General features: G+C 42.0%; 2 protein-coding genes across 2 annotated transcripts; one reads left to right on the top strand and one right to left on the bottom strand.

Annotated features, from left to right (window-relative positions):
* The first annotated feature begins 213 nt into the window (after nt 1-213).
* Nucleotides 214-14,342, top strand: slc35e1 (solute carrier family 35 member E1). Its single transcript, XM_034213050.1, has 6 exons — nt 214-606; nt 4,385-4,455; nt 8,007-8,144; nt 9,645-9,770; nt 9,855-10,100; nt 10,696-14,342. The coding sequence occupies exons 1-6, from the start codon at nt 279-281 to the stop codon at nt 10,921-10,923; spliced, it is 1,137 nt and encodes a 378-aa protein (XP_034068941.1). The 5' UTR covers nt 214-278; the 3' UTR covers nt 10,924-14,342.
* Nucleotides 14,343-16,421: 2,079 nt separating this feature from the next.
* On the bottom strand, nt 16,422-18,478 carry LOC117544234 (prostaglandin E2 receptor EP4 subtype-like). The gene is made up of 2 exons (XM_034213114.1): nt 17,666-18,478; nt 16,422-16,754 (listed from the first exon to the last, which is right to left on the bottom strand). The coding sequence occupies exons 1-2, from the start codon at nt 18,476-18,478 to the stop codon at nt 16,422-16,424; spliced, it is 1,146 nt and encodes a 381-aa protein (XP_034069005.1).
* Between the last annotated feature and the right edge of the window lie 4,894 nt (nt 18,479-23,372).

The raw sequence follows: 23,372 nt of genomic DNA, 5'->3' as shown, positions 1-23,372 counted from the left end.
ACAAGCAAAGTTGATTATAACCTGTTTTACCTGTTTACCAGGAAAATACCTACATGGCAATTTTTACAATATTGATTACAAGTTAGTTAATTTCCCCAAATCTACCATTTTAATGCGGCTCAGAAGGTTCCATCATTAAACGCATGTCTGCAGATGACTTTTATTTTGAAACGCGCGGCCGGAAGTGCTGCCTGGGCTCCATTGTTGTCAGGGTGACGCGGAGCAGCTCCCGGTGCAGGCGGACTCTCCGCCGGTGACTCGTCACTCCGCGCTGGAAGATGGCTGCGGCGGACCGGCCCCCTGTTAGGGAAGGGATCCGGATATTTTTTCTGTGTGTGTGTTGGTACACGGTCAGCTCAGGGGGCAACATCGTCAACAAAATCATCCTGAATGATTTCCCGTACCCCGTCACAGTTTCTCTGTTCCACATCATCTCTATCGTCGTGTTCCTCCCGCCGCTGCTGCGGGCATGGGGAGTCCCCACAACAGAACTGCCGAGCAGTTACTACCGGTGGACCATCCTGCCTCTAGCTTTCGGAAAATACTTTGCATCTGTGTCTGCCCACTTCAGCATATGGAAAGTACCCGTTTCATATGCGCACACCGGTGAGTACAGCCTGTTTGCATGAATGTGTGAGATAATGTGAGGCCACCTGGTAACTTGATGATGTGTCCGCACCGTCAGCTGTTAGCTACGTGGCTAACGCAGGGCAACTCGGCGACACCGACATAAAGGAGCCTGTGAGCCCGGGTCAGCGTGGCGTCCGTGAACAGACATGCTTTCATAGGATTTATTAACTTACCGTCGACCCGCTAACTTAAAATTGGTCCGCTTGAGGCTCCATTTAAGAGTAACTAACTAGCTACTGTTAGCTAGCTCCCCAACTTAATTAAAGCTAATACGTCAGGGGGGAGGGTCCAGGACTGAACCTGTTCGGTGTTGCGTTTCTCTAACTTTGATCGCTGACTGATTTGATGTAATCCTCATATAATTGAGTTTTCCCCTAAGCATTGAGAGAAGAAGTATTGAGATCCTTAAGGGGAGAAAAGTTCAAATACGACGTTGTGAAAGTTATCCTCTACAAGTAAAATACATGCATTCAAAACCTTTAAGTAGTATGAGGGAAATGTAAATCCAAAACAAACTTTTATGCAAATAATATGGATATCGTTTAAATTGTTATTGTCCAGTAAAATGTTCCCTTTGAGTGTTTGACTGTGATTCACATGTTGCATTTGACTGCTGCATGGATGAGATAATTATAAGTCCTTTATTTACTGTTGGGTAGTTGAGTCTACAGCAATGCATCTCTACTACATCTTCATTTTTCAAGCGTTATGGTCCATAAGTCACCTCTAACAAAGTATTTGTTTTTAGAACAAGTACCCTATCTTCAGCTTTTTGATGATGCTTTTTCATTTGCACGGTTGTTAGGCAATGTATGATTAAAAAGTTGGACATTTTGTCAACACTTAAATTAGTGTAGTTTATCAGAAAAAATTCTCATATTTGAAGATGCATTGTTTTCGCTGGGCAGGAAGGGGAGGAAATACTGTTCTCTGAAACGGAACCAAAACTGACAAACCAAAGTAGTTTCAGTCCAAAGTTATCCTTTTTCCCACAGGCCAAGTGGATATTGATGGTTCAAATGTTATCAGCCTCTCAATAGATTAACATTATTTGAAACTGTTTATAGAGGTTTTTTTGGAGGCTGTCTATTATACTGATAAGTTTGTACAACTATGTTCCACCCATTTCTATATAAATACGTGTGGACTTAATAATGAAATACCGTTCATTATAATGCAATACAGTTTTAGAACACCACAATTTGCAGTCTAAAGTATTACTACAATGTTTTTAAAATATTTCAAAATCCGAGTCTGTCATGACCAGTGTTGTGCTAGTTACTGAAAACCAGTAACTAGTTACCATTACTAGTTACTTCATTTCAAAAGTAACTCAGTTACTTTACTGAATAATTACACAAACAAGTAATGCATTACTGTGAAAAGTAACGTTTTAGTTACTTAAAAAAGGGCTCCCATTAATGCCCTTATAGCCTTCCTTTCAGTACTGTTATTGCATTGGAGAATAATACAATCTGTTGATCAACTTGACATGCATTATATGCAATCTGGATTGCATCGATATTAGCTGGCTTTCCATTTTTGTATATTCTTTCTCCAGGTAGTTGGAAAAAGATTTCCGTCCCATATGCCGTGTGCCGCCCGGACATGCTATCATGCTAACTAGCTCCCTGAAAGCGGGTGACTCCACTGTAGCAATAGCCTGCATGTGTTCTACAACATACCGTGCAATGGCTTTATCCACTTTTCCCTGGCTAGCAGTCCCTTGGTTAAAATCCAGCCGCTGTTGCTTAGGTGGAGGTGGAGTGGCGTTGGCTGAGTCTCTGTGGTCTTAGCTACTAGCTTCGTCCCAGCATGTTGTTTTTGCAGATGTTTCAAGAGATTTGAATGACTGGTTTGGGCAGTAGATAGGATCTTTGACCCGCCAAGACACAACTTACATTTAACAGAAACTTTCTTTTCTTTGTGCTCGACAAAAGAAAGAGTAACGCCTTACTTTGTAGTGTGTTAGTCCCAACACTGGTCATGACTGATGACAGCTCCCATTGACACACTCAACTGGTTTAACCTGCTTTAAATAACCGTGTAGCTTTATTCCATTAGTTCCCATCAGTATTTGACAGTTGAAATACAATTCAGTTGTCAGTCTTATACAACAACAGTTTGAAGGTCATACGTCATGATTTTTACGACGGTTTGATTGTTCAGTTTTCTCTTTTATCTATTTTAAGAGAGGTGTCAATTCTACTTGGACTACATTGATTGAAAGCTTATAAAACACTTCTCCTTAAGAGTTCAAATTTCAACAGCACCTGTCAAATCAACTTTAACTGTGCTTATTTACAGTTGTTTCTCTCTTTTTAAAATTACATTCGAAATGCAAGTGTAGGGAGGGAAAGACGAGGTCTGTCACCATCAGTTTATCGTTATGCCCTCCTGTGTTATTTAACCAATATCATCATATTTTAATTGTTACCTGAAATTCATTTTCTAAATACCACAGTAAACATAGTCATATCTTCTAATAGTTTGTCCTAAAGTCAACTAAATACACTTAAAATTAAACTATTCTTGGCTGTTTTGATCACCTCTACACTAGTGCTGGGGGGAAACGATTATTTTGAAAACGATTAATCGGGCGATTATTTGATCGATTAGTCGACTAATCTAACGATTATTTTTCTGTTGTTCAATTCATAAAACACGTAATGGTTTCACGATACTGTGTCTCAGGGGATCTTAATATTTAAGAACCTATGAATGTGTTATACCAGATTAACGGAAATAATCTCAGCTAACTGACGATACAAACCATGTTTACCAAAACAAAACACAAGTCTCATAAGAAGCATCTAAATGACCCCTGAGCGAAAAATGCTAATGGACATTGGCACAGAACTCAAGATAAAAGTACCCTTATTACTTATCGTAGCTGCACATACAATATATCCGATTAAAGCTGAGACTCCACAGATTATGTAGGTACATAGCATCATCACTGAGTGATCCGGACTCGCGACAGGGGAAGCAAATACAGTCATCACAACACGTACCTTCACAGAGCTTCTAGGGAGATCGTCTCACCACCGTAGCTGTCAATCTGATCAAAAGACGTGTTCAATGGCATTAAAATGAGAAAAAACGCGGCTGAATCGGTTAATCCATAGGTTTTTAACGTCTATGTATAAAAAAATGATTTAATTTATAATCCATAATTCCATTTTTATGTAAAAATCGGAGAGCAAATGCTAGCTGCTAATGGTAGCCACCACAGCTAGCTGCTGCTTCCGGTCTAGGATATGCAGCTTTGCTTTGGGTGACCCACGTGTGTGTGTAGCGACGTGGAAATATGTCGTCGACGATATTTTGAAGTCGTCGACGCGTCGCTACAGCACTACTCTACACACACTAACTAAAGGAACCTTGTTGGTCCTTGGAAACAACTTTAGAGGCACAGCTGCCATGTCAATAAATCTCTCTCTCTCTCTAAAGTTTCAAAGTCACTTTGTCCATGTGGATAAAGTTATTTTTACTGAGCTGAATCTAGTTTTCATGGCTTTTAAGTCTCATTGTTGGTAACACACACCATCAGGATAAACCTATGCCAGTAAGTGACGCATTACAATGAAGGTGTGTTGTGTTTGGCTTGGCTTTGACCCAGTAGCTTTTCAAATGTAATCAGTCTTGTACTCTCACCCATTTAAAGGGCAATATGTTTGATATGGAGACACATAGTTTGTTGTAATTTCCCAGCTGAAATTGTGCCTTTCTCTATTCTTTCTTTCTCTCACAGTGAAAGCTACAATGCCAATATGGGTTGTGCTGCTATCAAGAATCATCATGAAGGAGAAGCAAAGCACAAAGGTGAGTAGGTCCGACTCTGCAAACAGGACACAAGGCCCGCTCTGTTTCTCAGTGTTTGACACAGAGCAGTGGTGACGTGGCACAGTACTGCTGCGCCTATACTGCCGTATCACGGATATCTGCAGGGGCTTTTGTCCCTGATCAGATGTTCTATAGGGGGGTGGAAGTTGGTATTTCCACATCCACCTGTTAAATCCCCAATTCACTCAATACTTCTAATATTACAGCAGCCAACTGGGGTTGTGTTGATGCATGTCTTTGAACTTGTTTTTGTTTAATGCTGTATGTTGGTATGCCGTGTGCAGCAGGTGGAAAGGCATCTTTAAAGCAGCGCACGGAGTGATATGAGAGATTGATTGTCTGGCTTAGCGGTGTCATGATTTTTGAGGACAAATCAGCTGCTATGCCCACACTCTTTGTTTGATATTAATCCATGAGCAAAGTGAAGGGATGGGAGAGATTTACCGTGGAGGATCAACTCGAGTGGATGGAGAGTATCAAACTTAAAGTGTCAAATTAAACAGAGGTTCTTCACACACTAAATAAAACCTTCAACAAGTCATATTGTTAGCATCACATGTGACAGTCTCGATAAGCTTTGACACTTCTACCACATAGATATTGCACACAAACCCAATGACTCCCATCACTGTAATAGATACTGAATGAAATGGCTGCAACTAATAACACGTGTTCATTGTCGGTTATTCTCTCGATGAGTTGATAGGCTGTTTGGTCAAAGATATCAATCAGCATTTCACAAGAGAATGACATTTTCAAATGTTTTCCACAACTAAAAAAGATATTCAATGTGCTATGGGAGTAAAGGAACCAGAACATAATTAAGAAGCTAGAGACAGAAAAAGCTGTGAAATAGGATAATAGTTGACAACTTTGAGAGCTCTACTGTACAAACCCATTAACAGGAGTGAACATCTAGGCTGTATTTTCCGTCATGCATAGCAACTGTGTTGTCAAATTGTTACGGTGCTTTTTTCCCCCCGTTGCTATAGTGTAGTTTTACCTTTTTTTGAAGTATGCTCTGTGCAGCTGTATAATGTAGACAAAGTAGATGTCAATAAAAAGTAGCTCAATATCTGCCTCTACCACTCGGTATTAAATAAACAATGATGGAGGCGAAAACGTTTATCATCTGATATACAACCTCATTTTCCATCCTGATGGTTAAACATGTTACACTCAAGTTCTCTTAAATGTGAATAAGGAGGAGACCTCTGAGTCTAGCATCAGCCTGTCAGGTTAACCTTACAGTGGACAGTTCAGTATTCAGACAGGCTGCCCCACACACACGGAGCATGACGCTCATCACGTGTGTGTGCAGATCATGTTTGAGGAGCAGTAGGCCTCACGCTGAATACATACTTAGTTTAGACATGGCTCAGTTTTGTTAAAATATAAATATCATAGACGGTACGAAACATACTCAGTGACTTACAACAGTCGTCAAAAGCAAACCGTATTGTAGAACAGTTGTATTGGATTGCATTGAAAGTGTATCTAATAAAGTGGACGGTGTGGAGCTTATGAGTACAGAGTACTTGTGACTAAACAGTACCTTCTTTGAAAGCATTGGTATAGTCTTCCCTTTAAGCTGGGAAAGCCTCCTGGATGAAATTCCACAATGAGTTGTAAAATGGGAGAGAAATCTAGGCCTCAGCTGAACCAGACGAGGCCCATCTTATATTTCAGGGTTTCTAAAAAAAGAGCACCACTCCCATTACAATAGTGTCATTGTCTTAAAGTACATATTGGATATACCTGCATGTCCCTTGTTGGCAGAAGATCACTTTATAAAGTCGTTGCCAAGAGCTGCTCTGCTTCTTTGTTCTGCATCCTGTTGAAATGGTCTAATCATCAACCAACAAATTAAGAGAGCTTTAAGGAACAGTCTGTTCTCATACCACCAAGTTCCTTATTCTTGTTGCCAGTGTATATATGAGCGTTTACTTGAACAGTATAACTATGGGCAGTCGTTCTTTTAAAGGCGGTAAATGGACTGAACATCCAATTAGTGTTTTTTCTCAGTTTCCCTCTGTGTAGCTGGTTTGAGGAGAGTGGGCGACTGAGTGGCTGCACAAGAGGGTTTCATAACAACTGCATGTCTCTGTCATCACAATCAAACATTTTCTAAATGCAAATAAAGCTGGCTTCAGATGTTTCTGATGGTTTCAGCCTTCAAGGTGTTTTCCTCAAGTTTCAGAAAGAGGGGTTAGCACCTCCAGGTGCAGCCTCGACGTTTTGTCTCACCATCCTAACATGTGGTAGGATAGATTAATAACGCTCCTGCAGCACTTTGTGCATTTTACAAAGTTTAGTAAAGAAGTTTGAGAGAGTTTCTTCTGGGATACAAGTTGTGTTTGTGCTTTGGAATTTAGGCTTGTTTTAATGATTCACGTTGGGCTGCAGCTTAAGTTTATTTTCATCAGCTAATAATCTGCCAATTATTCTCTCAGAAATCTATTCTAGCGCTGACACCTAACTCGATTACTAAAAATGGTTATGACCCGTGTAACTTCCTAACACTAGCTTTATGCAGTACATCAACAATACTAGTACTAATGGTAATATTTTAAAATATAAAAACAAAATGCAATCCTTCATTCCCTTGAATTGTTTGTTTGTATACAAAAACACTATAATGAAGAATAAAATATGTAATTGTTGACGAGAGTTTAATTGTGACGAATACATAACTCTTTACTGTTGGGGAAATCATTTCCAAGGCCCATAACTTTGACCCAGTGTATCAGTTCAAACTGTCCTGACTGAGCACACGCACCTGTAACCTTGGCTGCTGTGCTCTCAGTGTTTTGTCTGCCTGTTGGCGTCAGCTGATAGAGGTGTTATGATTCTATCTTGTTATGCACAATGTTGTGTCTCTGAACTAGCTAAATACAGTACATGGGTCTGGGGTAGAGTTCTTCAGACTTGACGTGGCAACGCTCCCGTGCATTCAGAATCTCTGGCTCTTGGACTTGTTTTGTGAATCCTCCGGCCGAAGCTCCAAATAAACCATCAGTGTTTGACATCTAAGCTCCAGCTCTCCCCGTGTCTCCTTCCTGAGTCGGTGACTCCCACTGCATAGCTACACAGAAGTTTTCCCCCACATTTACAATATAAGCAATGAAATGGTGATTATCCTAAAAAACATGTAGTTGTTTACTCGTATTTCATTTAAATGTTTTTAAGTATTTCTTATCCTAGTTCAGTCAAAATAATGTCATACTTTGTCTATCCCTATCTATTTCTCAAAGTTAAAGCTGATCACTTTCAATGTTTAATTTGCCAGTCCAAAACCCAAAGATGCAGTTCACTGGGATATAAAACAGAGAAAAGCATAACATCTCCATGAAAGAGTCCGAAAAAAGCACGTATTTTGTTCATTTCTGCCTGAAAATTACTTTAATGTTTAATCAATTATCAAAACGATGATTCTTACTAGTTTTAGTAGCATGCAGCGAGTGATGTTTTGATGGATATAAACTGAATGTTGTTCCTCTGGGTTTCTGCTGACTCTGTTTCTATCGTAGGTGTATGTATCGCTCATCCCCATCATCGGGGGGGTGCTGCTGGCCACGGCCACCGAGCTGTCCTTTGATCTTTCAGGACTCATCAGCGCTCTGGCTGCCACGCTCTGCTTCTCCCTGCAGAACATCTTCTCCAAAAAGGTAAATCCTTGTCATGCTGGAGTGTGCCCCATGAGGACTAAGATGTGGAAAGTGAAAAGTGTTGCTTCTGGGTGCTTTGATGTGAAATGCCATAAAATGACATGTTTTTTGTTTGTTTGAGGGTTTTTGTATATAAAATGCGGTCAGAAAAGTGAAATGGTTCTGTGTTGAAATGAGCAACTGCATTTCACAACTATTGTCCTTATGCGCCCTGGTGTTGTTGCCCTAAAGAAATAGTGTGTATGTGATATTGCATGCAGGCCTCATGTTCAACCAAATGCTGGTAATTGGCAATATTACTATCACAAACATAAATAGACACAGCAAAGTCTACTTAGTGATTTGAAAATATTGCTGTTAGTTCTGGGATTTTGGATTTCATGGTGGACACATAATAAAACTTAAGGTTGAAAAACAGGATCGAAAATGGAATATTGTCATCTCCTGGCGGACCTATTTTCATTAGAAACAATTAACGTTCTGGGTCTGGCTTCTCGTTTGGCACAAGTCTGGCTTATGGCAAAAACTCTACAAAGCGATTTACTTTTCAACACTATTATAAATAATGTCCTGGTTAAAAATATCTTAGCTGACTTTTATAAGGTTTTTGTTCTAAAGCGATTGGTGTAGTCAACTCTGTCATGTAACAATAAAGTAATGTAACAATAAAGGACCCAAAATATTGCATCACTATTAGGGTTGGGAACCGAAACTCGGTTCCAGATGAGAACCGATAAGAAAATGCCGGGTACCGGGTACCCATACAAAATACACAATTTCGGTTCTGCTTAACGGTTCCTAAACGCGGTAGACCCTGTATTCCAGCGGGTCCGTCTGCACCGCGGTGCTGCGGTGACCCGGTGGAATACAGGGCGGACCTGGAGAATCACAGAACGGCCGGTCGTCAGCGGGCCGTTGACGGCCGGCTCGGTACGCTGACGGCCGGCACCGCCCTTCATTTTTTTAAACGGCATCATATAAATTGCGCTGACAGGCGACAGAGGTCCACAGTTGCCCCGCAGCGATGCTCCCCCCGCCCTCCCGTAGACATTTCACGAGCTCAGTCACTTCATAACACCAAAGATAGGTCGCGGTAAACACTCTGAAGTGAGGCTCCACTACACTAAAAAAGAAAAAGAAAAGGCAAAGTGTAATGCCTGTTAATAGCTTGCCACAGGCATAGCTCAGTTAAAATAAAGCACAGCTATTGTGCAATACATTTGTATTGCATGTATATTTTTTAGTAACAATTTCAGTTAAAGCTTTTAAGAATAAATATATTTTTGTTATCTAAACGTTTGACCTCTTTATTTTACAATTTTGGAATCGAAACGGGGAATCGATAAGAACCGGAATCGATAAGCAGAACCGGAATCGAAATCGGAATCGATAAATTTCAAACGATACCCATCCCTAATCACTATTGACTTGTATGGAGCAGTATGACTTTTGTTTAGTTTACTTCCTCCTTGTCTAAATGTTTTCTTCCCCTTATTAAAGGTTTTGCGCGACACAAAGATCCATCACTTGAGGCTGCTCAACATCCTGGGCTTTAATGCCGTTTTCTTCATGCTGCCCACCTGGGTTCTGGTGGACCTCTCCGTGTTTCTCGTTAATGGAGACCTGGTGAGTAGCAGTAAAGGAACTTCTTTGTGACAGCAGCTCGTTTTGGCTCCTCAACCTAACCTGACCGTAATGCTTTCTTCGCAGGCCGACATCCAGGGATGGTCGGGGACCTTCTTCCTCCTCCTCATCAGCGGCTTCTGCAACTTCGCTCAGAACGTCATCGCCTTCAGCGTCCTGAACATCGTCAGCCCGCTCAGCTACGCCGTCGCAAACGCCACCAAGAGGATTATGGTCATTAGCATCTCACTGCTAATGCTGCGCAACCCGGTCACCAACACAAACGTCATGGGTATGATGGCGGCCATAGTTGGCGTCTTCCTCTACAACAAGGTGAGTCACACTGACTAATGGGAGGAAGTAAGAGGAGGTAAATTAGAGGTTCCTTTCATTTTAGAACCCCTTAAGAGCCATCCAGTGTTTCTGATTTGCATACAGTATGACAAGCCCTTGAGCGAGACCCCCACACTGCTCCCCCAGAGCTGAAAATAAAAAAAGCTGCTTGATACTTATAATACTAAGATGTGTTAAATGCAGTGCTGTGTACATGTGTGACATTTAAAGTTGAATCTTCCATTTCCATCCTACAAATATTTTCTGAACCTTATCTTGTGGTGTAAAAAACATAAAAAATAGGTTTGCATAATTATACATTATTTTCCATAGCATCCACCCCCAACTATGTGCTCTATAGATTCTCGATGTATAGGCTTGGCTTTTGCTTTACAGTTCTTCTTTTCTCAACTGCCAATATTTCTGTCACTCTCCATTCTACTTGTGGCTGTTTGGCTACAGACTTAAAGTAAATAGTTATGTTAAGACTCTCTGTATTTATCCTCTGTGAGAAACATTTTTCCCACCACAGCTATGTAGGATCCGTAGGCATACAGCCAGTCATTTAGAATCTGCCCTTCTCCCCTGCCAACAGGCCAAGTATGACGCCAACAAGGAGAAGAAGCTGCTGCCAAGCTCCAAGCAGGACCTGGTTTCCTTCGACGACCCGGTGATGGAGAAGCTCCAGGCCAACGGGTCAGTGCCTTTCTCCCACGGCCTGGATCAGCAGCACAGCAGGAACAACGTGCTGACCGACCACTTCCAGTACAGCCGGCAGGCCTACACGACAAACCACGGCAACAGCCACCAGTACGTCGTGTGAGGGAGGGGTTTGCCCTCGCTCTGCACGGCTGTCATAGACTTTGCTGTGTGGCCGCCGCCTCTCTGCAGCGGCACACGGCTCCAAACACCAGACTGAAGGCAAGTGCTGTTTGTTCTGGACGGGAGGCAAGAGAGGGCCAGTGACGCGCTCCGCCCCGTCTAAACTTCACTTTCTGACAGCTTTGCCGTATGTCATTGTTTATTTATTAGTTTGGTACTGACTGTATTAGATGGTCTGAGAGGAAACAAAACGTAGCCATGTTATCACAGAAATATAAAACAGCAGGAGTAAAAAAAGGAGGATGAATGGTTTGCACCGTGCCGTCTGGAAATGTATGAGCCAGCCATAATCTCTTGTCGGTTGTTTTTGTTCACTTTCAGAAGATGTTAATTTGGACGCTAAATCACACCAAAACAACAGTCATGTTACATTGTGTAACAGAGTAGTCCCAGTGGAAGGCCTACCGTTTTGGTTTCTTCTTTAGGCACCTGTAATGATGTTTGAATTGTTTGTCACTCTTCAAAAAGCTCAAGGCAGATGGGACTTGTTTGTAGACAATGGAGGAATTGAAGTAACTGTCACCTGATGCTAAGATAATCAGGTCTCTCCCTCTCACTGGGCATTCTGTTGTATGGGGTTCAAACTTGGGATTCATTTGAATCACTTTGGAGATCCACTGATTTATCTAGTATCTCCATGAGGTACACATTTCAATTAGTCCAATACTTCTTTATGACTAACTTTCTACAAAACTAATGGCAATTCCCATCAGCCTCAGCTCTACTTTGTTTAGTGCTAAAGTTAGCAAACTAGCATGCTATACTAACATGGTAAACATTAAGCCTGATATCAGCGTCTAAGCAGCATCGTCATTTGTGAGCATGTTAGCATGGTAAAGCTAGCATTTAGACTGCACTTTTCAACGTGGTATAACATTACATGTGCCTGATGAAGAAAAATGCCCACATTTCGAAAATAAATGTATAAAATATCCATATCCGTTGATTTTGTCTGCAAAAAAACGATGCAGTTTATATTGTTGCACTTGGGAGATGGTTACATTCAGTCACACTTGTTGTCAGCCAGTGTTTTTAAAAGCAGGAACCTTTAAACACACAAAGTGTCTTTTAACTAAGATAACATTTCGGAGTGAGACCAGCTCTGTCTCGGAGCGGTCCATGACCTCCCTCACATCTGTCCTTTCCCCCAAGAAACCAATAAGTCCACCATTTGTTGTTATGGAGCACATGTGAAAAGCTCAAATTGGGTTTACCAGAACAAAGTATCATTTTAGTCTCATCATGTAAACTCATTTTATTATTATTTCCTTTTTTAGATTTTATAGTTTGTAGGAGAATCGATTTACAACAGTGCATTGTTTAACTGATAATTGGTATTTATTCATTGATTGAGTGATATCTTTCTCTCCTGCCAATGTTTTCAGTCTGAACCAAAGCTGCTTTGTCACGTTGAGAGGCCGGGTTTGAGTTTGCACATCATTTGAATGCATTACGCAGATAGTTTCTGTCTGTCCTGGGGTTTTTAATCTGAAGTGTATTTGCAACATTAGCACCCATGGTCAGTGTGCAGCTTCAAAATGAGACATGCATGAAATCACAGGTTTGGGATTTTTTTTTATTATTATTAAAGACTCAATTGTAATGTCCTGGTGGACAAGAGATGTGATTTGCATTATTGATTATTACAATATCTGAAAAACGTTCACCCTAGTTATCATTTATTAATGAAAAGCCTTATTTAATTGAGTTAGCATGGGTCACATGCCTTTCTTGTGCAGGATCTCTGATGCACACTAAGTAACTTACTGCAGCAATATTAGGTTTTATATATATTATTTTTTTGTGATCTCCGCATCGAATTCTTGTCATTTCATAAAGGTAGCATTTATATACTGGGATGTTTTTGTTTTCACTCAGTCATTTAACTTCAAAACGTTAAACCAATATTTCTATATTTAGATGTATTTAAATGACTTTTTAATATCTATTTGTTGCTCTTGAAACCGAAAGGGCAGAGAATTTAAACCCGTCTCTGCAGCTTTACGACTGTTTAGTTTTACAGCCGCACATATCTCATATAGTTAAATGTAAATGCTCTTTTTATCTCCCTGAAAGCAGCCGTTTGAAACAATTGATAAACCTCCTCTCCTTCCCAACACAAAACACTGAGTTTACTACAGACCAGAGTCAGGTATTTAACGACTAAAATACCCTCTTTATGGCATGATTCTGTGAAGACCCAAAGGCAAGTGGATATTATTTGCAACATCTTCATACTAGCAGTAACTTGAAGAAGCAAATGTCTGGAAATACTTCTTTATGTGGAGCTGTCAAGAAAGTTTCACAAGCAATCATGACCCCAACTCTAAATCACATAATACTTACGGAACTTTTTTCAAACAGATTTGTTCTTGAATATTTTGGATCCTTTAACTTAGAAGAGCTGATAGTTGTATCACGTTCAAAACTATTTTTCTAAATATCAAAATGGGAAATGTTATCCCGTTATCCATCAGAAATGATCTTTGGAAAAACCATTGGTCCTTAAGTGACATATCTCAACATGGAAGCCTTTTTGTTAAAAAGGACACTTCAGATGCATCAGATTGGTGCAATAAATCAGGTGAACTAACATATCTTACCCCTGCATGATCAGATACACGTATGGAGATCAGACAAAACGCTGTCATTCAGCTGCGAGGAGAGAGTAAAGACGAACACACTCTGAACTTATCAACAGCGTATAAATGTGACTACATGTTAAACAGCTGTGTGACATCGACAGATAACACCCAAACTACTCAACGAGGAAACAACACTTTTCGTAGTTAAAGAATGTAATGTAACCTAGTCATACTATTTTTATTTTTTCAAAAACTTTGTGTCATTGTATTTTGCTGGAGCAAATGTTTTTAATGTCTTTTGGATTTCTTTTTTTTCCTCTTCATGTTGCCAAAAGCAGTTAGCAATAAATGTTATGATGCTGATGCACCGCAAAATGGGCAAGATGTACAAATGCATCAACTACAACCTGTAGGACACATGTTTTATGAGATTATCCATTCATTTGTTTTCAGTGTCCTGCCGGCTGTTTGTTTCTGAGCTAACGGGGAGAAAAATGTTTTATTTGGATGTTGGCTCTCCTGTAAAGATAATAACTGGGATGTAAATGTTAATGAGTGGAGAAATGGGAGTTTACTTTGTAAAACTTGTATGATTATTATGTGTGTGCATCTCGAGGCATACTTTTTACTTAACCGCTGTTAATAGGTTTTTATTTATGGTGTAAAGGTACAAAAACATTGAACAGAGGTGCAGCTGTGCACCTTGTCTGCTTCTGTTTAGTAAAAGCTATTTTTAAATGTTTGGGGGGGAATAAATGCATTGCGGAATATTGAACATTTTGGTTGTCTTCATTAATATAGAAGTTTATGGAGCTTTTTAGAAAGAAGTGTAAATGTGACAGCTGTTGGGTTATTTCCAGCCACACTTGAAAGATAGTTTTACGTATTGCACTAGCATCAGAATATGTGTGTAAATTCCCGAGAGCATAATGTGTGTGTTAAATCTGTTACCTGTATGCTCTTGCTCCAGGCACCACAGATAAGATGGATGATAGACTTGGTACTGTATATTCATCACATTCTTAGAGACCAGACTTGATTCCTGTTTTGTGAGTTTTTCTTCCCCCTAGTGGCCAAAAATCAGTAAATGCAAGCATCGATTTCCCCTTCTTGAGATGAGAGCTGTGAAGCATGTCAAAATGAATGTGATCTCTTCTTCAATCTCCGCACAGGATGTCATGCATACTTGATCCTGACTGATGTGTCATTCATCCTGAGTAAATCATACATCACCTTTAATCAAGAGATACTGTCAGTGCATGTCTTTTTTCAGCAACACCCTGCAAAGAAATCCTGCAGATAGAGTTCAGCCACCGTCCCGCTCTTCATGTTACAGTTACCTCTATAAACCTCGACCGGACTCTTCCTGGTCTATGACATGCAAAGGGATGCTCACTAGCAATTTGGTCTAAGTCTAATGATGGGTGACCAAAAACTAGGCCAACTGAAGCTGTGTGACCAAGTGTTTACATGCTGTGTTTTTGTTTTTCAATAGAAGCAGGATCTGACCGGAAAAACTGATGCTGGCAAAGTGAATCTTTTCATGTGTACTAGTTGGCATCGTCAGGACCATGTGGTTGAGTTTAAATACAATTTAAAGGTTGAATATAATACTGAAGCCCTGACTTTGTTCAGCTGCTCAGAGCAAATGAGTCTGCCCCAAGGGAAGAGTGTAGTGTCCCTAAATGAGGCTCTACCTTTGCCGCTTCTTTTTTAGCCAATATTAAGTATAAGCTTCCTATAGCTGCACAAATGTTTACACTTATTCAAGCTCATTTTAGGCAAACCTTGTGAGCATAGATGTTGCATTTAGGCTTGCTGTTTAGTAATGTGGAATCATGTGCAGGTGTGTTTTGAAATTAATGGATTTTCTACACGGACCCTATACATTTAATAAACCAAGGTCAAAGGTGGTCAGCACTAAATTAGACAACAGAAATGTGAGTTTCAATCAAAACTGAAACAGTCAAATAGAGACAAAAGACAACAAGGCTCAAGATATGAACTTTAATACAAACATGAATCAACAGCATTTAATCAATGCCTTATTGTTTGTGTAATCCGTACTCCTCCAGGGACGTGGCTGTCACTGGGGTTTTGTGGAGGTAAAATCCTACAAGACACATCTCAGAGAAATACTTGTGCTGCGTCTCAATCAGAGTCTTTTCATATCTCCATGTTATTTCTGTTATAAGAGTGTCCTTTGAACACTGGCTCCAGATGAAACAAGTGTTGTACCATCTCTGTAGCATCCAACTGGATAATTCACATGAACTGACTGATCTGTGGGGGGGAGGAGCTGATGCTGACGTGACGAGGGATGACAGAGGACAAGGAACTTCACATTGACCTGATGGAAGGATTTCTGAGCACTGATTCTGTTTTTATAAGAAAAATAATTCAACATGTTTTGGAGCTTCTTGAATGTGAATATTTTCTGGTTTTAATACTACTCGGTAAAATGAATATCATTGACTTGTGGACAGATCATTTGAGGATGTCATCTTGGGCTTAAGGCAAGACTGATCAACATTTTCTGACATTTTATAGACCAAATAACTAGAGATAGATTTGAGCTGCATCCCTAGTTTGCTAATAACATCCAACATAGTGTGTCTTCATAAGTCCTGTGTCACAGCAGTAGATGCCTATAGATGTAGAGCAGAAGTCATATTTTATTTAATAAATAATCCTACAGGAGCTCCGATGGTCCTGTCCGGCCTCGGGCCGGCAGAGACGTCTCAGTGTGTCCATCCCAAAGACAACAGCTCTGAGACAAAGCCCTGCATCAAGGTGCTTGCGGCCTGAGCAAGCAGCAAACATTCACAGAAGTCACACACATTTTCTGTCTGTGTTAAGTCTGACGGGGACTCTCTGTGTCGTATGAAGTGAATTTGACAGTGGCGGGCAGCTGAGTCATGATGTTTGCGTTGCACATCAGCTGCGTGATCACATGGCTGTCCCTCACGATTACAGGATAAAACAGACTCCTTTGTAATGTTGGGGATGAAGTACTGCGAGTGCTGCTGCCTTGTCTGGATAACTTGATTAACTTCCTAAACAGAGACCTCCTGAGGAGGATGTAGATCCAGGGGTCGAGGATGGGGTTTACAGCTGCTATCCTGATGGCTGCCAGGTCAGCGTTAGGGTCATTGTTCAGAATGAAGCAGTTGGCAAACACACGGACCTGAAAGAGAAAAACAGGTTATGGCTCATATCTTCAAATGTTTTATTCAAACATGCTGTAATGGCAGCAAATATAGGAATGTTTCCTTTCAGTACTTTTCACGTTTCCCAATACAAATCAAAGTTATCATTTCATAGTTTCTCTTGAAAAGTGATTACTCTAAAATATTAATAACGCATGATACAACATCACATGGTTTCCAACCTGTTTTAGTGCTCTTAAAACTGTGATCCCTTGTTTAAGGTTCATAATGTCTATTAATTGTATGCAGTTACAAATGTTTTGATTTTCCCTAAACTGTTTCATTAAAATAGTATTTAGAAAGTTGTAAAACATGTAATCTTACATAATATGATGAAGCAGATTAAACTATTCGGGATACAAACATAAAATTAACTCCACCTCCTCAGGTAAAATTCCTGTATATACTTTATTAGTTATAGTCAAAATAACTGTATACTATAGCTGTTAATGTATCCATCAATTTAATGTTGCTGTAAAGATGAAGCTCATGTTAACACTTATGCTGCACTATAGTTTATTAATTTACCCCCCGGGGATCAAAAAAGTTTCATCTTAATTATTAATATTATACCAGAATATATTAGTCATTTATTAGATTTTGTATCATTATTCAAAATCTACAAAGTAATGTATGATCAAATTTAGCAAAAATATGTAATGTGCTTGAACAATATGCCTCTGAATTGTTGTAGAATAGCCATATAAAGTATAGCAAAACATAACAATATATGTATTATATAAAGTATAACAACGTTGACCAACATTTCAGATTGCTTGAGTAAAATACTTAGTTACTTAAAATCCTTCTAATTAAGGTTTGCTGCTCCGTAAAGGTGAGTGCATGCAACAGAAACCACAAACTGCCTTTATAAGTCAGGGGGACTCACCACCAGCGGGGCTGAACAGGCCAGCACCACGGCGGAGGTCATCACCAGCACTGCCATCATCTGGGTCTCTGCAGCCGAGGACAGAGCCCTCCACCTGTCCCGGACGCTGCCCCTGGTGACGGGCCGCTGCACGGTCCTCTGGCGCATCAGCAGCAGCGCTCCGCACACCGCCAGGTTCAGCAGAATGGTGCCCAGGATGAGCAGCAGGCTGACGGAGCCGTACAGCACAGTATAGGCAGCGGCCACAGGCTCCTCTGTCTCCCAGTCGATGAAGCACCAGGTGCCGGACGGCTGCAGCTCGCTTTTCGACATGCCCATCATCGGGAGGCAGCAGAAGAAGATGTTACAGATATAAATGACGAACAGGAACTTTTGCGCAAAGCGCCGGTCCACCCCCCACCGCTGGTAGGTGTACGGGCAGCATATGGCCATGTACCGCTCCGCTGCCATGGTGCATATAATGCTCAGCCCTGTCAAACCGAAAAACAGCAACAAAAAGGAGTGAAACTCGCACACATGCTGCACCGTGAGCACAGTCTTGTCCATGTAGTTGGCTATGGTGAGCGGACTGGCCAGGCACGTGCCCAGCAGGTCGGTCACCGCCAGGCCGCACACCAGCGTGTAGAAAGCTGAAGATTTCCTCTCCTGTCGAGATACTGACAGGACGATTATTGCAATAATATTCCCAATGGCGCCTCCAGCAAACATGAAAATCGGTAAAGCGATTGCTGTAACAAACGTGGACGCTTGGGAATGCTGCACCACCGTCTCGTTCATGGAAACAGATCCGTGCGTAATGTTCAGGCTCTCCATCGCCAAAAACAATCTCGTGTTACTTAGCGATATTTGCCTCGGTCTGTAGAGGATTTGGGAATGCATTTCCTTTTGAACCCCCTGTAACAGAAGATAAGAGGTGAGTAGGGGTACTTTTTCTGGTAGTCTCATCCCCTCAGCTTTCCAGTAATCCAGATGCAATTAGCCAGGGGTCGTTGCGCACAGCTGGGAGCTGAGAGGTGGGCTGTCTCTATTATACTGCAACACTCAGCAGACTCCGCTCTGTCTCATCTGCAGAGGTTGGCGTCATCACAGCCCTGCGTAAAGAGTTGTGGCTGCCATATCAGGAGGTCAACTTCACTAGACCGATGATGAAGAGACAGAAGAGGCTTCAGGAGACCTTTCTCACCCATTTAGACATGAGTCATATTTGGATGTAGAAACTATAATGCAATATTTGTAATCAACTTGTATAAGAAAGCTTTGATGGTAACTCATGAGATAAGACTTTTTCAAAGCAGTTTAGTTAAATGTGGGTTTTCACTGTTATGTTGATCATTTATAACTCAAAGGGCCAGTACAGTCAAATTACAGTAAAACATATATATATGTATATCCACAGAGGAAGTTTGGGTTTTATATATTCCTTGAAGCGATAACTTGGAGGTGTGAGGCAGATACCCCTGTTACCAAAAAAATGGATGCTCATATTTCCTGTGAAGTATTTACTAAACAGTGTTTGTGAGATGTGGGACATTGGAAAAATATTAACAAGTTTGGCACTCACTACCACTAAATCTCAAAGAATATTTAAAACAGGTGGAAAAGCTTTATGATCTGCCCAAATGTTTGGTATCAGGGATGACGCTACAAAAATACCTAATTAAACACATGAATATATATGGTTGGAAGAAGGTGTTCCAGCTTTGTCCCAAACAGAGATGACTGTAAATGGTTGTGAGGAAAACACAAGGCTGATGGACACCTCGAGCACACACGGGACGTCAGTGCACTTAGCCTGCTCTGACTCTGCCGCCATGGCACATTCATTACAACGTGACTTGTGTTTACAGTGAGGAGCAGCAGCGAGGGTCTCTGTCTTCAGCTGGCCTTAAAAGACAAAGCACACACCTCTCTGAGAAGTAAACCACCACTGCTCCTCTCTGCTGCAGACAAAGGGGAGCTGGCAGATTCTAAAAACAACAAAGCACTTAAATGATGCCAAAGCTGGAAACTCCAACAGCGGCTGGAATGTCCTTCAGTGAATCACGGGACGCACCAGCACAGTTTATAGTTATCCTTGATGTCGTAAAAGGTAATTCATTTATTGCTAATGCCATTTAAATGTATTATCTCTGTCTGTGGTCTCTGCAGTGGGCATAGAGCTATACAAAGTGTACAGAGTTGTTAGTGTGACTAAGCTACACAACAGAACATGTTGCACTACATCCTTAAAAGGTAACTATACCGGATTCATATGTGTCTGTAAAGTTACCTCTAAACTCATCTTTAAACATGATTCAGCCCTTGAAATTACATAAGAAAGTCTTTCCCCCACTATTCAATAGTAGTATTCACATACTCAAGACAGAAAATGCATAAACATTGATAACATTTGTATTTGATCACACTTTGGCTGGGTTAAAAAAGGCATAGTTGTATACTAATCACACCAAGTATGACGTTACATTTAGTGTTTAGTGTACTTTAACTGCTAAGTATGTAGGATGCATGAAAGAAATTCCCGGATGTACAGTCGCAAACATATTTGAGTATGAAGCATGAGGTCACACAAGCCTAACACAATCAATGCAGCTGTCCTGTTCAATGGCGGATTCTGAAAAACCCAGTTAAAAATAATTCAGAGTTATAGTGAATTGTAAAACCCATTTTAAATGATTGTTTTATTTTGGCTTTACATAATTATAGAAAACATTCAATTAAGTAGAAGAGACTAGGTTGATTTACACTTCAAAATTGACGTGATAAACAACCCTTATTCAATAATAAATTGGACCAGTAACCCTGTGATTGAGGTGATGTGTTGCATTGTCTGAGTTAACTGTGTGAACCGTCTGCTGGTAGTGGTATACTTCATTGTTAATATTGTATGCAGTGTAGTATGCTGTCTGTAGTTGTTAGTATTTCATTTTGAATAGTAGGTCTTTATAGAAATCTAAATGTTCACTTGCAGGCTGTTGCAGCAAGTCAGTATTGAGGTAATGGTGCAATATGATACGTCTGTTACTCCACAAGCTACTGTCAAAGGCATTATGTGTAAAAGGATTTCAGGAATTAGAGAAAGGAAGAAAACTGGACTCTGCTCATTCCTGGAAGTGAGTCAAGACGATCTCTTGGTTTTATATGTGTTTGTTTAGGGAATCCAAGGTTAAATTGGTGGGTCAGTCTGGAGTTACATAAGAAGAAAGAACTTGACCATAGTTGGATCAGCAGCATAACTAGGGCCAAGAAAGGGTGGGTGGAGGGGGTCTGGAGGACGGGTCTCGGGCGGACGGCCCGGGGGCAAGGCAGAGACCAAGGAGGGGGTCTCGGGCGGAAGGCCCGGGGGCAAGGCAGAGTCCAAGGTGGGGAACTCGGGCGGACGGCCCGGGGGCAAGGCAGAGACCATGGAGGGGCGAAGGCCACAGCGGGCGAACTCAGGGGGCCGAGCATGAGGGTGAAGGCAGCGGCAGGAAGAGTCAGGGGGCCGGGCCCGAGGGCGAAGACCACGGCACTCAGGGGGCCGGGCTCGAGGGCGAAGACCGCGGCTCTCAGGGGGCCGGGCTCGAGGGCGAAGACCAGACAGCTCCGGAGGCCGGGCAGAACCCGGTGTCAGCCGAACAGGAACCGGAGCCAGTGGGACAGGCTTCGGCAGGATCCCCCACAGAAGAGGACCAGGAGTTGGCAGGACCCCCGGCGAGACAGGTGATGGCAGGGACCTCCAACGGAACAGGACAAGGGGTTGGCAGAGAACCCCGGCAGAAGAGTTGTCGGCGGGACCCCCAGAGGAACAGGACGTAGGATTGGCAGGACCCCGGCAGGAGAGTAGTCAGCGGGACCTCCAACGGCACAGGACATAGGGTTGGCAGGACCCCCGGCAGGAGAGTAGTCGGCAGGACCTCCGACGGCACAGGACATAGGGTTGGCAGGACCCCCGGCAGAAGAGTAGTCGGCGGGACCCCCCAACGGGACAGGACATAGGGTTGGCAGGACCCCCGGCAGGAGAGTAGTCGGCGGGGCCTCCGACGGCACAGGACATAGGGTTGGCAGGACCCCCGGCAGAAGAGTAGTCGGCGGGGCTTGAGAGGGGACTAGAGAGGGAACTCGAGAGGGGACTTGAGAGGAGACTGGAGAGGGAACTGGAGAGGTGACTTGAGACGGTCGGTACGCCGACAGGACACGAGGTGCTGGAGTCAGCCGGTATGCCGACAGGACACGGGGAGCTGGCGTTGGCTGGTAAGCCGACAGGACACGGGGACTCCAGCATGGTTCTGGCACTGGAGCCGGAACCATGGCTGCTAGGACCGGTACATGAGTACGAGCTGGCTTCCTGACCTTGCGTCTTTTAGAGGTCTTTTGGAGGCTCCGTGGACCTCCAAACGCCAGGCGGGATCCCAAGAAAGGGTCAGAGAATGGAGACTGGCACTCAGGGCTACGAGAAAAAAACTCTGAGAAACTCAGGCAATGAGCTTCTCAACCATGGCACGTTGTCCACCTCCATTTGTGCCCTTTTGAGGACAGCCTCTTTATCCCCTTTTAGCCGAGGTTCTACTCCATTCAGCATAATGACACTGAAGAGTGTACTCTAGGGAGAACAAGAACAAGTCCAAATCAAAAATCCAAAAATATCCAAAAACAAACGAGCAGCACAAGGAACACAGACCGTGGAAACATGGAGGGGAAACAATGGACCGACATGGAACACAGGGGAAGATTAGACTAAATACACAGAAGGGTAATCACAGGACAAGACACAGCTGGGCAGGGGAGGGAGAAACACAAGGGCAACAGGTGAACACAATGAGACAATCAGACACACCAGGGAAACTAACGACAGGGAGGAGGACCAGACAAAACACAAGGAGGAAGACAAAACACCAAATGAACAGACTTACAAAACCCATAACAAGACAGACAACACTAAAACCGTGACATAAACCTAGGAGTGTGACAACAGGAGGGGGTCAGGATGGATGGTGGGCGTTGAAAGGATTTGCATCAAAAGTCATGTCTGTTGTTAAGGCAACAAAAGCACCGGATGCCCTTGTATGTACTGCAGTTTCCCTCGCAGAGTATATACTTTTTCATGACGTATGCATACACTTGGGTCATACTCTTCATCATAACATTGCTCCTTGAACTTTGACTCAGAGTAGACAGGACAGCATGCTGGCTTGCATCCTGCAAAATGTGACCGGATGCACTCATACTTCATTTGACATACTATGTATTTAGAGATGCAAAATCTTTCCCATGCGTTAGAAAGGGTATGGTAGTATGTTAGGAACGAACTGACTGTCTCTTGTTCTAATAAGGAATCCTGTATGTCACATCCCTGCATTTACAGGAAGAGAAGTGACGTATATGGAAGCAAACAAGAGACAGAAGTATTTGAATTTTATTAGACACCGAATTTATAGCATTGAAAATAATTACTTTGAAAATCATGTATCTGAATGTTTTTGCTCCGAATTTACCTATGTGAAATAAAAATGTAAAAATTCAAGTGAAAAAAATTCGAATGTTCAAATTCAGATCCCAAAAATTCGACGTCAAAAAATTCGATGTCAAAAAATTCGGTGTATAAAATTGGATGTCCAAAATTGCGATGCAGCATCATCCGGGCTACTCAGACAGGATAAGCAATCGAGCCCTAATGCAATCAAACTGACTTGGCCTATCAGAGCACGGCTTTGTCAGTCATGTGATCACA

Source organism: Gymnodraco acuticeps, unplaced genomic scaffold, assembly GCF_902827175.1.
Source record: "Gymnodraco acuticeps unplaced genomic scaffold, fGymAcu1.1, whole genome shotgun sequence".
Classification (NCBI taxonomy): Eukaryota; Metazoa; Chordata; class Actinopteri; order Perciformes; family Bathydraconidae; genus Gymnodraco; species Gymnodraco acuticeps.
Note: the sequence above shows the minus strand (reverse complement) of the source record. Positions and strands in the feature narration are given on the sequence as shown.

Coding starts and splice junctions, on each gene's coding strand:
- LOC117544234 (XM_034213114.1), bottom strand. CDS start 18,478: ATGGAGAGCCTGAACATTACGCACGGATCTGTTTCCATGAACGAGACG. Junction 16,755..17,665: donor CCTGTTCAGCCCCGCTGGTG/GTGAGTCCCCCT, acceptor TTTCTCTTTCAG/GTCCGTGTGTTTGCCAACTG.
- slc35e1 (XM_034213050.1), top strand. CDS start 279: ATGGCTGCGGCGGACCGGCCCCCTGTTAGGGAAGGGATCCGGATATTT. Junction 8,145..9,644: donor AGAACATCTTCTCCAAAAAG/GTAAATCCTTGT, acceptor CCCTTATTAAAG/GTTTTGCGCGACACAAAGAT. Junction 10,101..10,695: donor GCGTCTTCCTCTACAACAAG/GTGAGTCACACT, acceptor CCCTGCCAACAG/GCCAAGTATGACGCCAACAA.